An 18,002-nucleotide genomic window follows, 5' to 3' on the forward strand; every position below is an offset into this window, starting at 1 on the left:
TGGGCAGCATGCAGAATGAATTGCTTTTCTGTAAATTGAACACATATTTAGTTTAGAAAAGTTGTGTAAATTACTTAAGTTGTGTTAATTACACAAACTAATTAAATGAATTGAATTTTCACAAGTAAATACAATTGATTAAACATTATATTTTAAAGTTTATAGTTTGAATCTACTTAAGCAGCTATATCATAGTAGTGGTGTACAATATTCAAGGTGTCTGCGGCATCTTAAATTTACTGAAAGAATGTCCTGGAGGTCTTAATTCATTTTAAATGGGTCTTAAGTTTCTCATGTCCCTGTACATTTATTTATATTTAGTTGATTATAATTTTTATATATATAATATATAAAATATAATTTTTTTGTTGGAATAAATGCTTGTTTTGACACATTATTTAAATATTATTTAATAATAATTATTTACACATTATTTAATAATAATAATAATAATAATAATAATAATAATGATAATAATAATTATTATTATTATTATTAATATTATTATTGTATATATTATTATATATTAAATACTTTTCTGCTGGCCCAACCAGATCATTAGAAAAAAAAAAATTTAGCATTTTGTCCTGGTTAAGCCTGACATTTCATTCCTAATGTCTTGAAAAGGTCTTTAAAAGTCTTAAATATTTATGAAACCTGCAGAAACCCTGAATATTGACAAAAAACGTAATCACACTTTTTTTTATTAAAAGAATTAAATCATTTTTGCTGAGTGTGTTTCTGAGTTGATACCTTTGATGGTTTAAGCCTGTTATAGATTTAAAATAACCACTGGTTGATGGTTCAAGCCCCTGTTTTAACGAATGAATCGTTCAGACGTCACAATGCGTTCAATGTGTGTCGGCATACTGCCTTCTTAGGCGCAAGTCATTTATTAAATAAAGAAGAGTTACGTAGAAGAAGAGTTATGCAGCTTCTCCTATACCACAGCAAGTTACGATTTTACTTTTGATATTTGGCAGCAGTAATCAGGAAGTGAAGATTTTTTTTCTCTTTGATTTGTTGGATAGAAACAATGTTTTGTTCGCACATCTTTTATGTGATATTTCAGTTTTTCGCATGAATTTGATAAGCATTTTTGGATGGAAATATTGCTAATGAATAACTTAATCATTGTCTAGTAGGTAGTGGCAAGTCCCTGTTTAAAGATTAACTGAAAAATTATTTTAAATGATTTGTTCAAAAACGGCAGGCGACGTGGATGTTCAAAATGGCTGATTCATATAGAAACAATACAAAATGACTTCCTTTGTGTATAAATCAATGGGGAGTAGGATGTGGCAAGTCTCAGTCTTAATGAGTGATTCACTGTATAATTAATTCAAATGGTTCATTCAAAGTAGCGTATTTATTTATTTAAAAAAAAGTGAGTGATCGTCTAATGAATAAATCGTTGAACGGTTCCATTCGTGAATGCGTTTGCACGCTGATATTAAAAAAATTGTCGTGCTTGTGTAGTATGTCAGATCTAAATCATATCTATTAAAATACTAAGTGCATTGCAACAGCATTATATTAGGATTCTTCAAACACTGAATACTTGTGCTAGATCAAAAATGTGTTTTGTTTGTTGCATAGTGATTTTTTAAACACCCAATAATGTAAAAAAATAATCTTATTTTTACAGATTATAAAATCCACACACCCCCCATCTAATTACATATAATAATTAGGGGGTTTTGTTTTAAGTACAAAACAACTGTTACTCAACACATGGTTTGTTCAAACTAATTATTAAATGATTATATTATTATAAAATGAGTTAAACTAGTACATTTTTATGTTTGTTAAGGCACAACTTAATTGTTTTATGTTCAATCCACTTAAATGCGTAAAAACTATGAAATTAGCTTAATCCATTTGTGTTGGGAAACATGTAGGAATTGTGTGAAACCCAGCATTTTTTTTACAGTGCATCATGTTTAGTTTAGAAGTGGGTCAGACGTCAACCTGAAGGCGTTAACAACGTGTCTCCAAAGAGATTGACACTGGTGGAGTCGGTTTTTAGAATATAATAACAATAATAACACACACTACCTATCTAATGGGTAAACGGAGCTGTTGAAAGGTGCTGGGGTTAAATGAACGCAGAGCGGCGTAATTGCTCCCAGCTTTTGTCTTCCAGCCTGTCCGCAACAAAAAACACTGAAGGGAGAACACAGTTAGCACTTAGTCTGGCATCATTATCTCTCCTCCAAGTGATGAGCCCAAAGCGCTTAAGTGTTGTTAACTAAACCGTTGCTGAGTCATTAAGGTACATGAGTTTAGATGTCCACCGCCTTTGAACTTACACCTACTCGCTGCAGTTGATAGCCTAAATGAGGTTTATTATACTAAAGTAGCGTCATTGGTTGCGATTATAGCCGCGCTGCCGTCCGTCTGTCTGTCTTCGGTCTGAGTAAGGCTGTATTTGCAGCTCTGGCGGCTTGTCAGAGGCTCTTCACTGACTCATGACTGAGGCCTCCAGGGAAGGGGAGACAGGAACTCTGTATCCTGCTTGTTGTGGCGCTTGCTGATGTGCATTTTCCAGCTTCTACCTGAGCACAAGCACGCACACACACACACAAACAAGCTGCAAATGCTGTGCTCATTTCATGTGAAAGTTCTGGATTTGATTCAGGAAATGAAACACACAGGTGAATGACCTGTCGAAGGGGAGGAGGATGATAGATGTTGTATATAATGAGTATTTACTGTGGAATTTTGTTAGAAAGATGGTTTTCAGCCTGTATAAGCTGCAGTGCATCAGTATTTCTTTTTAGTTTGTTTATTATTAGTGTATGTTATATTGTTGTTGAAGAAAATATATTAATTACAACTTAAATGGGTACATTTGTATATATTTGCGTTTAAAGGAAATGTTTGTACAAGTACAAACATTTAGTACAAGTAGAAAGTTAGAAATGTAGTGTATAAAGGTATGTATATTTTAAGTATAAATACAATATAATGTCAAAATATATAGTAATTATGTATAGTTAATGTTAGTTTAGGTATTTACTAACATTAACAAATATTGCACTGTACATTTATTACAGTAATTATTTATTTTTGTTAATGTTAATCAAAATATAGTTGTTCATTCTTAGTTCATTAACTCGCAGTGCATTACTAATGTTAACAAACATGGATTTTGACTTTAATAATTAGTAAATGTTAAACTAGGATTAGTAAATGCTGTGCAAATATTGTTTATTATTAGTTCATGTTAGTAAATACATTAACTAGTGATTATTGTACTTATTGTAAATTGTATGTGATGTATAGTACTTATTGTAAAGTGTGACTAATATATTTAGCTCAAAACACACGCACTCGCAGTCATTTAAAAAATGTATATTTATTGTTTGTCAATTTAAATATTAATAAGCTCATTTAGAGGCAGGAACCGGCAGATGTGCAACAACTTTAAACATAAGGTAAACACACAACAATGGCATTTCACACTGTAAACACATGATCTAATGATCTCTTGGCTCTCAGCACTGCCCTTGCTCGTAACCGCTACCAAACTGACCAATCACAGAGCTTGCGCTAAACGTCGTTGTGACGTGTATTTTTTTTAGATTTGCACGGGGGTCACGTGACTAAACACTCGGAAGGTAAAGTAATTGAAAAAAGTTGGAAAAATTTGATTGATTATAGGTTCTGAATGTCGATTTCGATTACTTTTTTATTAATTGCCCAACCCTACCATGTCTCCTGTACAGTACAGAATGCATTCAGCTTGCCAAATTTACATAAATCCTTGATTGCTAGAAGTGTTACTCTGAAATGCTGTACTGTGTACTGTCGAGCACTGTCAAAGGCACCTGCGGTAACACCCAAAAGGCAGAGGAAGATGCTTGTCATCACACAAAAAGCTGAACTTCTGGACATGCTAAAGAAAGGTAAAAGTTACGCTGCCTTAGGGCGCCATTACAGGAAAAAAATGAAGATCAAATGGTTTTGATCTTTAGTTTCATTCTATAATACTGGACTTATTTTTCTACAAAGATTTGAACTTTGAGAGTATTTAAACAAGAGTGTGAAAATGTTAATGCCTGTCTGAGAAAAGTGGATAAAGTGTGTTAGTGAGGGGTTTTACCGCCTTCACAGATTTCGCCTATCGCGGGTTATTTTTAGAATGTAACTCCTGCGGTTAATGAGGGACCACTGTATATGTAAATGATTTATGCTAACCCTGCCAGTTCAGTTAAAAAAATATTAAAACATAACTTTAAAAAATAGTAAATTTTTAGCTTAAAATATTTTGTTTGTTCGATTGTAGTTTAATTAAAATTCTAAAAGGTTTTTTATTGGTTTAAGATTTAGACGCTTTACCTGACAAAATATGTTCATGCAAAATATGTTCATGTTCATGTTCAAAAAAAAAAAAGCTGTCGTAATTGCAGAATCTACTAGTCACTATCGACTGATTAAATCAAATACGATTTTAAAAACAAATTCTTGTGTAGCTTATCATGGAACTACGTCTCTGTGTAGTAAACTCGGCTCCATCTGAACACATGTGCTGGAAGTTTACTAGAGCTGGCTTTACTGACAACATGCACATGAAAATTGACCTAAAATTAGGGATGTCAAAATCCAATCACGTGATAGGAAATCGGGCCTATCATGCAGTTTCAGACTCAATCAAATCTGACATTACCTCCCGATCAGAACTCGAATATATATATAAATTCCCATTATTTTTTTACACATCTATAGTTATGCGGTGGCACAGAGTTAGATCTCTTTCAAGACTTCATACAGAAACAGCAACGCGGCATGACATCACTTTGTTGCAGAGACGCTATTGGTTAAATACTGGCAGCACAGAAGCAGCTTGAAGCGGAAAGTGCGAGTATGTCTGTTGCCTGGAGGTTTTATAAAGTTGATGATGACAACATTGCCATAGTAAACTGTGAGATATGTATACTGGGGATTGCCTGTTGGGTATTTCAAGTTGAGGAGCTATTTCTATTTATATTAGATTTTTTTATATTTGGTGTTGCGCTAAAGTCCAAAAGTGTAGAATTGCTACCTCACAGAAGTGCTCTGTTTGTTAATAGAGATGTTCAATGTTAAAATAAGGTGAATTAAATTAAAATAAGGAACATCCTGGATCTGTTTCTTAGCTCTTTTTTATTCTTTTTATGTTGTGTAGAAGTATCTGATCGGGTTTGGGTATCAGAAGATCCTCAAAATCAAATGACTCGGATTTGCATTTGAGGGAAAAAAAACCTGATCAGGACATCCCTACTTAAAACAATCACCCAGCCCAAACAACTTTGTTCCAAAGATATCTTAGGCAGAACTTTCTAGCCAGGATAAAAAGGAAGAGTAAATCTAACAAACAAAGATGGCACTGATTGGTTTTGCATTCTGAGAATTTAATGAGTTTGCCCGATCTGTTCTCTTCCTTCCCCGTCTCCTTTCCCACTGACACACACTCACACGGCATCGCTGAGACGAGAACAGCCAAAACACACACTTCTCTCTCAAACACAAACATTGGCTGATGTTCTCTTCAGCTCTAATACACTTAAAACACATGAACACACACGCACAACACCCTCAGGAAAAGGGCCGGTCTCTGGGCTGAGCATTGTTCGCTCCCAAGCTAAACATTAAAAAGATTATTAACCTTTAATCTTTGCACCCCTGTTTAAACCCACAGAACAGCCAGCGCAGACTCAACCACCCCTGTTCTGTGTCTCTTTCCTCTCTCGCTCGTGTAAAAAATGGGGGGCATTAATCAAACCCCGGCATATGTAGAAGTGTACAGCCATGTGAACCTTCCTGCTGCATTGTTTCTGTTCTGCATCTCATTGATTTAGGTAGAAGTTCAAATTCAGCGCTCATTAGGCCGCATAGCTGGAAGCAAGTCTTCCTGTATTGTTTCTGTTGACTTAACATGGAGCTAATGACTACTTAGCATGGATACTTTACCAAAAAAGGGAGGTGTTTTTGGATGTAGGTGCATTGGTTTTATTAGCAGAAAAAAAAACACATTGCAAGCTTAAAGAGGATGTAAGGAATTTGGTAATGTTAACATGCTGGGGCCCAGTGTGAGGAACCATTTCAGTGGAGAAGGGTTTAAAGTTGGTCCTGATTCTACCACATATCCAAACAGCCATGCTTTAAATGGACAGCAGATTTCATGTATTGTAATTTGTTGGGTTTTCTTTGTGTGGTTGCATTGGTTGTCTTATTTGATTGATTTTTTTAGGCTTCTATAAAATAATTTTATTGTTTAGTTGACTTTTTGTGGTTTCAAACTTGTGAGGTTTGAAGAGTCTATATGCACCTGTTCTTTATACAATGGCAAAATGTATTTATTTTGATTGGTCTTGCATACCTGGAATCAAATTATACAATATATTGTGTGTTATTCACTGTCAGATTATGCAGTTTTAACTCTAGATTTCTTATACATGATCGATTTTCTAATAACATACACCACAGCAATAATTGATCAATAATTGGTGCTTTTCCCAAACAATGACGTAACTCATGGCTGAACTATCATAGTACAATGCATGGTTTGGGAAAAAAACGATGTAGTGACAAGTGTTTCCCAAAACCATAGTTGCTTTGTCGCAGATCAATCATTTGAACCACGTTAGTTAGAACGTAAAACGCCCATAATGATGCTTTAAAGGACGTGCTCTAAACTTTTTTGAGAAAACCCCATCATTTTATCTGCAAATATATACGCATTTACAAAAAAATCCAATATTAGTTTAGGTAAAAACATGCACTCGTTTTCTATATTAATTGAAATATATGTAAATGGTACATATAGGGCCTATGTTTCCTTTACAAATATTATTTGAGAATTATTCCATATTCTATTATAAAACATAAAACCGCTTAGCTAACATGTAACATCATATATAAATCATATAAATCATTAATGGTTGTAATTTACAGCAGGCTATTTATTAAGAAAAAATCTATCTTAACAAATTAATAATAATGATTAATTAATATTAAAAATATTATTATTATTAAGTAGGATTTTGTCATTTTTTTTTTGTTATTTTATTTATTTATTTATTTATTTAAGTACAATGTGAAATTCAAACCACTGCAGAAATGTTTTAACCAACAGGCCCATGTTATTAAGCCTTTAGTACAGATACATTTCTAAATTAACAACCTATAAATTAAAAGCATTAATGTTCGCTATATATTTTTGTTTTCACAAACTTTGAAGACGTAACATAAATTCAGCTTTTAAATAATAGGCCACTTATCGCCTTGTCATGAGCCATGGCTGCATTTTAAATGGCGTCAATGTTTTAAAGTGCACTGCGAAGGGAGCGCAATTGTCAATATGAGGATCGCTAAAACTAAACTGTAAGAATACATTGACAGCAAATTACACCTAAGAGAGATTTATTATTATTATTATTATTATTTAAATCATTCCAAGTTTAAACGCTCTAAATGGATAGGCGTAAAGGGGATAACTGGGAATAAAAAAGAACCAGGAACTATGCTTCTAACTACAGCACTAGAAGTGTGCGAATGTTCGTTTGAACGATGGATTTGGGAAACGCCAAATTTATGAACTATGTTTGTAATGATGTTACTTGAGACATTTGTTGGCTTACGATGGTTTTCGGAAACGAACCCCAGGTAGATTATTAATTAGACAGCTATCAGGATGTTCAGAGTGTCATGTTCACAGGTGAAGTTTTAAAGGATTAGTTCAGGCAAATATTCAAATGATGTAATTAATTACTCAACCTTAATTCGTTTAAAAGCCTTTGTTCGTCTTCAAAACGCAAATGAAGATAATTTAGATAAAATCAGACAGCTCTCTTAATCTTCATAGACAGCAACCTTCTAGAGACATTCAAAGGCCAGAAAAGGAACCAAAAATATTATCGAAACAGTCCATGATCATATAAAGCTCCAAGAACACTGTAAATTAGACTATGAATATATAGTAAATATGTCAGATACCATTAGAGACTCTCATATTTCACCAAAAATATGTTAATTTGGGTTATAAAGATCAATGAATAAATTGTTGAGGGAACTAACACTTTAAACTCAAGATTTCAGTGACTCTTATTCATTGATACTGTCATACTATTTATGGTCTCAAAATACTGCTCTGCAAAAGAGCTAACTAATATAAAGCATTACCTTGGTCATTTTATGGTGCAGTTTAGTGGTTAATGCTGTTTTTGGAGCTTCACAGCCTTGCTTGTAAACTGTTGTTATATAGAGAAAAAGTTTCTTAAAATCTTCTCTTTTGTGTTCTACCATAAATCTAATAGCATGCAGGTTTGGATTGACATGACGTTGAGTAAACGATGACAGAAGGCTAATTTTGTGGTTAGCTATTTCCTGAATGACCCTGAGAGTCACAAGAAAATGTGAAGGAGCCACAGACCCTGGCTCTTGCAATCTCCCTGCCAATAGCCTCTCAGGAGCAAATTAATGGCATCAGTCAGCATGCACGTTAATCTGAGCTGATAGCGTGAAGCCTGGGGGGTCAGGAGGTCAAAGGCTTGCACTAAGTTGTCAGGGAGCTGAAAGCTGTCCCCAGGCCCACAGCGGGAGGAGACGCTCCCTCTCCACCCAAACCATCGCCACCATCACCCACCCACAGGAATGTGGAGGAGAATGGAGACGGGGGAGGGAGCTGTCGCCGGATATGAGCTCATGGCTTTTACATATCCCCCCCTTCCACACATACTCTCTTTCCAGATCAAGACTTGAACGCAATACGTGGCACTGCTAAGTGGAATCATTTTAGGGGATAATTCACCAAGGAAAATGCATTCTGTAGTTATTTACTCTTCTTTCATGTGTTCAAAACCTATTTGAGTTCTTTCTTCGGTGGAACACAAATTAAGATACTTTGAAGAATGTTGAAAACCTGTAAGCATTGATTTCCATAGTGTTTGTTTTCAACTTTCTGCAAAATATCTTCTTTTTATGTTCAGCAAAAAAAAAGAAACGGGTTTGGAACCACTTGATGGTGAGTAAGTAGTGGCTAAATTTTTGTTTTGGGGTGAGCTGTCTCATTAAGTGTGTGCGGCTAAGACACAATCAGGGTCTTTGGAAGCACATGATTGAGCCATTAAAGTAATAATGATCATTTTGATTTAGATTTTGGTTGTTTTGCTTAATTTTTAGGGCATATATACTTGACTTAAACAGGTTTTTTAACGTCATAATATTTCTTCCGCTCATTCTATCCATTTCTCAGCTTTTCAGTGTGTTAGTAAATATTTGAATGAACTAAGTTTTGAAGTAGTGCCCTCTTGAGGCCACACATAACAGTGCAGCCTTCAACTCCACATAACAAACCATCTCTCTGTCTATTTCAGTGTTATGGGACAAATGAGTGACAGCTGTGTTCTCTCTCTTCCTGTTTCAGATGCCAGTCTGTCACCTGACGCCCCCAAGCAGAGTCACTGGTGTAACGTGGCGTACTGGGAGCATCGGACACGGGTGGGCCGCCTCTATACGGTGTACCAGCCTGCCGTCAGCATTTTCTATGACCTACCTCAAGGTACGGGCTTCTGCCTTGGCCAGCTGAGCCTGGACCAGCGCAGCAGCACCGTGCAGCGGACGCGTGGCAAGATCGGCTACGGCTTGCTCCTGAGCAAAGAGCCGGATGGAGTCTGGGCTTACAACCGCAGCCAGCACCCCATCTTCGTCAACTCTCCGACTCTGGATGTCCCAGGGAGTCGAAGCCTGGTGGTGCGCAAGGTGATGCCTGGATACTCCATTAAAGTGTTTGACTATGAACGCTCGTCCATGCTCAGGCAAGGAGCCGAGTCGGAGCTGCTAGACGGACCCTATGACCCGAACAGTGTGCGCATCAGTTTCGCGAAGGGCTGGGGCCCTTGTTACTCCCGCCAGTTCATCACTTCGTGCCCCTGTTGGCTGGAGATCCTCCTCAACAACCACAGATAACACATGGATAAACACATGGACTCGCTCATGCCGAGAGACTCCACAAACAATCCCAAATATCATCTACTTAGATTTAATATAAAGTTTTATATATTATAAGAAATATATATTATACTTGTAAATACTGGAGTCATTTTTACGATGTAATTATTTATGTATGGTGCAATGTGTACATGGACAAGAGGAAAAAAAACGGGAAATGCACTTTGGCTTATATATTATATATATAAATATCTATAAAGATAAAGAATCTTTCAATACCAATTTGAAAAATTATACAGCAAAAATAGGAAGAGCCTGGTTTTGGTGTATAGTTTTCATATACTATTAATATCCAGATGAAAAGCTAACACCATTCACACATTGATAATAAAGTATTCGCATAATACTGCTTTGCCTTTTTGTCTCTCTTACTCATTTATAAACAAAGCCTGATTCTAATGATTACATTTTATATGGTGAAGAATAAGGAGCGGCACGGTGGCTCAGTGGTTAGTACTGTCTCCTCACAGCAAGACCGCTGAGTGTATGAGTGTGAATGGGTGTTTCCCAATACTGGCATATGCTGGAATAGTTGGTGGTTCATTCTGCAGTGCAACCTCTGAAATAGAGACTAAAGCTGGTTTATACTTCTGCGTCTAGTGATCAGAGTGACCCACGGCGCATGCCTTGCGTGTAGCCGTGCATTTATATTTCTGCAAGCTGTTTGTGTCACTCTGCAATAGACTCTTTTCACATTTCCGGGTTTCTCAGTAGCAGAAGTCGTCATAGTTGGGAAACTTAGTGAACGGGAGAATACAACAAATATTTTAAAAAATCTTATTTACTCAGATAATAAAAGAAAAACTCTATGATGATGTTATAAAGATGTACAGAAAAAAGAAAAAAAATTGTGTGAGCATGATGACGGCAACCAGAGGAGAGAACAACATCAGATTTACTCTCAGCCTCATAGACGCTGCATTAGAAACGCCTCGCACAAGCGGTAATTTGGTTTTTATCATTTGAAACAAAGATGATATACTTCATACATAAATTCATATGTGTTCATACTTTTTTTTTAAAATCAAAATATTAAAAACTGTCAAGGATTAAGGATGCTGATGACCATTAAACACATCCTTACAGGCTTGTGAAAAGTGTCCATAACACTTTCGAAACTCCTAAGTTCCTCTATATCGATTTTCTTCACGGTTTTGTTTTTTTGTGAACCCTACCTTAATGTGAAAGTAACTAAAACCTGCTCATTCAGAGGCGGGAACTTTAATCATAACGTAAATACAAAACAAAAGTTTCCATCAGGAGCTCCTTTACAGGACTCGACGCTTGTAAACACTCGCGGCTCTCAACACTGCCCATACTCGTTACAGCTACCAAGCCGACTAATCACATAGCTTGTGATATGCGATGTTGCAACGTGTAGTTACAAGTTAATAGGTGCGCGTCACCATCGGCGTTAGCCACGGCGAGGGCCATATGCGTGCGCTTGACGCTGAAGTATAAATCAGCCTTAAGCCGAAAGAAAATGAATGATGGAGAATAAATACTGCCTGGTCCACTCTTGGGCCTTGTTTTTTTACAAACACCTGGAGTTTTCATCTCTTTTGTCCACTTTTATCAACATATATGGTTTTCCTTATAGGAAAATATATGCATACAAGGGCTTTTTCAGTCTAATATTGAGAAAAAAGCATGCAACTTAAGAGCGAACACAAAAAAAAAGGTTTCATAACCATGCGATTTTAGTGAACATTTCAAAGAACATTTTGTGTGTGTCATTGTATGTCTGTGTGCGCACTATTTAAATACATCTAAAATTAACAGCAAAAAAATGGCAGCTGTGTTTGCTAGAAATATACCAATTAACAAAACTATTAACAATTTTCTACATTTAACAGTATTTCATTTATTTATAGGGTTATACACCAGGGATTTGAAGTACTAACGCTACACATCATACCTTTATCACACAGACAAAAACACAACCATAAGCAGGAGGAGATGAGAAAATCATTGGATGAACTAATCTCATCACAAACATTTCCCACAAGCAGAGAAACATACTAATATATAAAAGACACTCAGTGTCATTTACACAACTACTAAACTTCATTATGGTAACACTTAATAAAATTATTGCAATAGCATTATTTATTAACACTTGATTTAGCATAAAATTATATAACATAAAAGATGTGCATAAAAAGTGCATAGCTTAAGTAAAAAACGAAAAGGTACCATAGTAAAGTCAACAAAAATACATTAAAACAATCGTACAGGGAATTCTGGGAAAGTAAATTTACAGCTATTATGTGCATTCATTAAAGAAACTTACTGATAAACCAGCACAATCTCACAGCAATTTGAAATCTCTTGATTTAGTGGCTAATTAATATGAATCCATACAATATTATTTAACTTAATATGATTTGCTCAACCCCGAATGACAGTTGGGTTTAAGGGTGGGGTTGGCCGCCACGCTTTCTTTTTAAAATCGCACATTTGCGTACAACTAAACTCGTACATATTCATACAAATTAGCCACTAAACTGACAAAACATGAAATAATTATGTTTCCTCATGAGATCAGGCTGGTTAAACAGCTTACATATTTTACTATTGAAATTAAAGTACATTTTTTACAGTGTGTGTATGTGTGTGCACTGGTTTTGGTGGTTTGCAAGGACAAAAATTTGTAATGACATAGCTATAATCGGGTCAAGATATTACATTACCTTGTAAATCAAAATGCTTAAAAAACTTACTTAATGGTGTTATGAGATTCCAAATTTGCCACAGGTATTCTGTGAAGTTGGGGTTAGGGGTAGGAAAGGAATAGAATAAGCCGTTTTCACAGTATAGAATACATTACGGTTATGTAGAGTCCTCATAAACCATCAATACTAATGCTCTGTGTGTGTGTAGCTTAGATTATATATTATTACCTTAATCCAATATTAGGTTTTATGCTTTGTAACATCGTCAGTTGCAAATTTACACTATGGCCTAACCAAATGAATAATTCTAGGAAGCCCCAAAAAGCATGAAATCTGAAATTCGCCATGAAATTTAACTTCAAAAATGTCCTGATTAACTGTGATTTTTGTCATGCTGGTTTCATTTACTTCTTGCTGTAAACCTGCTCCATTCCATGTGGTCTAGACATGGCGTGGTGCACAACCTGCCGCTGAAACAAACCTTTGGAGGAGAAAAAAATGCATGAATTTTCAAACCGGGGCTTTGGGCATTGGCTGCCATTTTGAAAAATTGTTCAAACCTCTGGAATTAACATTTTAAAACCGAGGGAGGCCATTCTGGTGCTGCAAAGTTATTTCAGGCATCGTTATCCATTTTCATAGCCAAGCTCACATCTATGTTGCTTGGGAAGGAAGTTAAAGCCAGGGTTCCTTGAGGTCCTTGAGAGCCTTGCTGGCCGATGTTAAAGAGAGAGGAGTTTTTTTTTTTATTCATAAAGAGAAGATGATGTATCCTCAAGCATGGCTTCCTCTCAGCTCCGTCCCTGCAGCTCCTCTCCGACTAGCCTCCGCAGTGGCCGTGGTCAGTGGTTTATGGGCCCAGCTGCGCTTCTTTCTTCTGCAGGGAGAGGAGGTGGTGGCTCCCGTCCCAGTGCATTGATATATCTCCATGAATGCACATGGCAAAACCAAGACCTTTAAAAGAAAGTATGTGCAGGCCAGTAAACTGCATCCAAGGTGGATGTGGTAGGGCTGGCGTCCTTTCTAATTGTGGGTGTTGGTTGTCAATGTAGATGGGGGAAAAGAGGAGGGGGCAATAGACTGAAGTCCCTGATATGGTCAAGCTTTTTTGTTTTCATGGTTTAGGGATAAAGACTCCTGAAAAGTGGTTTACTGTCATTACAACTCCCACTGACCCCTATGGTTTCAACTTGATAAAACAAATAATCGCACAACGTAAAAATGACAGCGCTTAAAGCATCTAATCATAGCAACGTGGGTATGTTTGCATGAGCTCTGCAATTTGTCACTCCAATTCACACCATGTTTATTTACGTGGCACTCTAGATTGCTTTAAATCAACAGCTTCACACTGGAAAAACTGCGTTGGCGTGGCTTTTGGTTTAAATTGCAGTTCAATTTCTGCCTTAAAGTAGATTTCCAGTGTGTTGGATTGAACAGAGGGAATAAAAGTTAATTTATGTCAATGAAGGTCAGAGCCTGCTTTTGTTACTTTGGGGTTTTGAATTGTTTCTAGTAAAAATATCAAAAAATTCTTAAAATAAGAAGCATTTTCTAGACCAGCAAAATATATTGTTTTGTTTTCAGAAATAATAAGTCAAAATTAAGTGTTTTTCCTTAAAAAAATTAAAATATTTGGGGTAAGCAAGACATCTTGTTTTTCATTTTGGCATAAGTTTTTTTAGCTTGTTTTAAGCAAAAACACTTAATTTGGACACATTATTTCTTAAAACAAAACAACATTTTTGCTTGTCTAGAAGATGCTCCTTGATTTAAAATATTTTTAGATTATTAGATTAGAAACAAGACAAAAAAAAATCTTAGAGAATAGAAGAATTTCGCACAATGTACCTGTCTATTTTTTACTTGGAGGGCTGTTCATTCTGTATTAACCAACCCGGGCTCATTGTGGAAACGTAGCCCCGCGGATGTTTCTGCGGACCGCGATTTACGTCCCGGGAGGAACGTATTCGAGTGTTTTTTGTTTTCGCGGATAGGAGAGGCCGCTGTGCGCGCTTTTTTTGCGTCTCAGGCGCCTCTCGGGAGCGTTCGCGCCCTCGCCGTTCTCGCGCGAAAAGCCGCCGGATCGAAAAAAAAAAAAAGCAAAAGCCCTCGTCTTCGATTTCGATCGCGTTTTCGGATCCCGCCGCATTCTAGCCCTTATTTTTCGGATTCCGTTTTTCGTCTTACCTGATTTACGGAACCTGCTGTTCCCCGGACTCGATCCCGGTCGTCGTCCACCGCGGCCGGCTCCTCCTCCGGGGCCTCCGCTCCGCCGACGCAACGCTGTGAGCTAAGCGGACAAACTGATTGCATCGGGAAAGCCCTCCACTCGGAGGCGAGCCGTCGGCCGGCGAGCGCGAAGAGGAGGGGCGGAGCGGCGCCACACCGGCCCGCAGCGTTCTCTCGAAAAAAACCAAACGCGGCCTTTACGTACCTCCGGCCACGTAAATCGCGGTCTCCAGAAACGTCCGCGGGGCTACGTTTCCAGAATGAGCTTGGGTTGGTATTAACCTTTGAGAAATCTTGTCATCCTATTAGTATGCAAACACATTTTGTAGGTCACAATGTAATGTGATGGATCTCTGACAACGGAGGTGCAGATCTAAATCCAGGTTTACTAACAAAAATGGTCAGGCAAGCAACGGTCAACAGGGTAAAACATGTACATACAGGTCCAAAGTCATGGTCATAAGCAGGCGGATGGTCAAAAGGAAGGCAGCAGACAGAAATAAACAATAAAACAAAGTGAGGATCAAACACAGCAAGACATAATAAAAGGAAACAGTTCACAGTACAGTTTAACAAGCCTCAGCCTAAAGTTGTGCGTGTGTGCTTTGTATATAGTCCCTGTAATCAGTTTAGTTCATAATGATTCTCTGGCTGTGTGTGTGTGTGTGTGTGTGTGTGTGTGTGTGCGTGCGTGCGTGCGTGCGTGCGTGCGTGCGTGCGTGCGTGCGTGTGTGTGTGTGTGTATGTATGTAATCAATGGAAACTGAAACAGTTGCGTGTGGGCGGTGCATGACTGGATATGTAGTTCTTTTTCTGGCAGATTTGTAGTTCTGTTTTGTGACTGTGACACACAACTCACCAGACAGCAGCTGTCTGTGCTTGTTGTGGCTTTCTTGTTGCTGTCGTTATATTATTCTAGCATTTTGATCACGGTTTTATCATTATTTTATGTCTTCAGGACAGTCGTTCTGAAATATGACCCATATTTTAGTTTGGAAGTCATACATTTATTCATTTTACTTTGACTTAGTTCCTTATTCATCAGGGGTCGCCACAGCGAAAGGAACAACCAACCATTGCAGCATATGTTTTATGCTGCAGATGCCCTTCTAGCCACAACCCAGCACTGGGAAACAGTTTGGTATTTTAAATCATAATTGCTCTAGGTTATTACCAAAGACTATAGAACACAATACTTAAAGGGACTTTGTTTAATCCACAGTTCATCTTGAGAGGTCTTATCGAAACAAACACTGCTATTTTTATACATAATAACTCATTGTACATTGTGATAAAGCCTGATACACTGGACAGTTGAGTAAGATTGCTTTCTCACCACAAGCGGTCTGTTCCAAAGTTTGATTCCAAGAAGGCCGAGACCACCTTGTACAGCCGCTCTGAGAGAGATTGGCATGCTGAAACAATCTGAGCCAACAGAGAAATCATGCCAGTTGCAAAAGAACCCTAAATACAAGTCAAAAATTATTAGCCATCCTGTGATTTTTCTTTTCTTTAATACTCTAATACTTCCTAAATGATGTTTAACAGAGCAAGGAGTTTTTTACAATATTTCCTATAATATTTTATTTTTTTCTGGGAGAAAGTCTTATTTGTTTTATTTCGGCTTGCCTAATTACCCTAACTTACCCTAAGTAACTTAGTAATGTCTTTAAATTGCACTTAACGCTGAATGCTAGTATCTTGAAAAATATTTAATAAAATATCATGTACTCTCATTTTGGCAAAGATAAAAGAAATCCGCTATTACAAATGAGGTAATAAAAGTATTGCACTTATAAATGTGTTGATCTTTCAGTTACACAGAAATTGGGCAAAAAAATAAACAAGGTGGCTAATAATTCAGGAGGGCTAATAATCCTGTATATTGGAGTCTTCACTGAGGGTATATCTAGTCCATGGGGGGGGACAGTGTGACAGTGAACTTTAAAGTTTCACAGTGCCGTAAACAAAAATGCGCAACACTGGAGGTATTGCAAAAAGCAGCTTTGCCATCTCACACAGAGAGTAAAGCTCTTTCTCCCTGTGCGCCGTCTGCCGCCAGCCCCGTGCCGAGTTCAAACAGCCCAGAGGAGTGGCTCCTCTAGCTGCAACTGGGGGCCATTATCCTGCTCCTTTGTGTCTGCTTTATGGGAAGAGGGCCCGGATCACCACTCGGGGAGGAACTGGCAGACTGTTATACTGGGCAGGGCTAGAGCCTGAGACACATAGTACACAGATTACACAAGGCACCTCAGCGGGTACAAAAGGGGGCCTAATTAGACCAGGCCTGGGTGAGGTCCAGAGAAATGGTGAGAGAGAGAATATACCAGGCCTGGGAACGAGCTCTGCTCCTCAGCAGCTCCAGGCTGGAGTGAGTAAGAGAGGGACGAATGGGGGCGAAAAAAAAGAAGGAGGGGAAACGGAAAAGCCATGTAAGCAGCTTTGCGAGTGTGCCGCTACCTCAGGGATGGTATTGATTAACAGGGTTTCAGAGCGCTCTTGCTGCCAAAGATGTCTTAAGCTGCAATGAGCTTGTGAGGGCCAGCAAGCACGCCATTTTGTTTGCGCTGTAAATGGACTATTTAGTGCCTGAGTGCATTGCAAAACTTTTAAATGTCCTTTTTCCCCATATGAGTTTACGTTTGAGCTCATTTTTAGGTAAAGGGATAGTACACCCAAAAAATAAACATTTCCCATCACTCAAGTGGTTCTAAACCACTTTAAACCACATTTTTGTTCTTCGAGACATTCTGAGGAATGTTGAGAAAAGCAGCCATTGGCTTCCATAGTATGACAAAAACAAGTCTTCCATTGTGTTCAACAGAGAAGAGAAACTAAAACAGTTTTGGAGCAAATGTAAAATGAGTAAATTAAGTATGATGTTTTGGTTGAACAATCCAATGGGGTTTCTGCAGTAATGCCATAGAAAAAACTGTGGAAATCGTGGAACCATTGATGCCACATTGTGTGCCACAGCCAACTCCCCCTGCAGCCCAAGACTGCTTACTCACTAAAGTTAAGCAGGGCTGAGCCTGGTCAGTATCTAGATGGGAGACCAAATGGGAAAGCTTTGTGTTGGAAGTGGTGTTAGTGAGGCCAGCA

At 37.6% G+C, this 18,002-nt stretch overlaps 1 protein-coding gene across 1 annotated transcript in view; it reads left to right on the forward strand.

Annotated features, from left to right (window-relative positions):
* The window catches only part of smad6b (SMAD family member 6b), a 51,354-nt gene extending 41,015 nt beyond the window's left edge, over window positions 1-10,339 (forward strand). Inside the window, 1 exon segment of the mRNA NM_001045051.2 lies at window positions 9,410-10,339. Within this exon segment, the coding sequence (NP_001038516.1) occupies window positions 9,410-9,951 (542 nt within the window). The 3' untranslated portion in view covers window positions 9,952-10,339.
* The last annotated feature ends 7,663 nt before the right edge of the window (window positions 10,340-18,002 follow it).

The sequence above is a fragment of the Danio rerio genome, chromosome 18, assembly GCF_052040795.2.
Source record: "Danio rerio strain M-AB ecotype USA chromosome 18, GRCz13ab, whole genome shotgun sequence".
Lineage (NCBI taxonomy): Eukaryota > Metazoa > Chordata > Actinopteri > Cypriniformes > Danionidae > Danio > Danio rerio.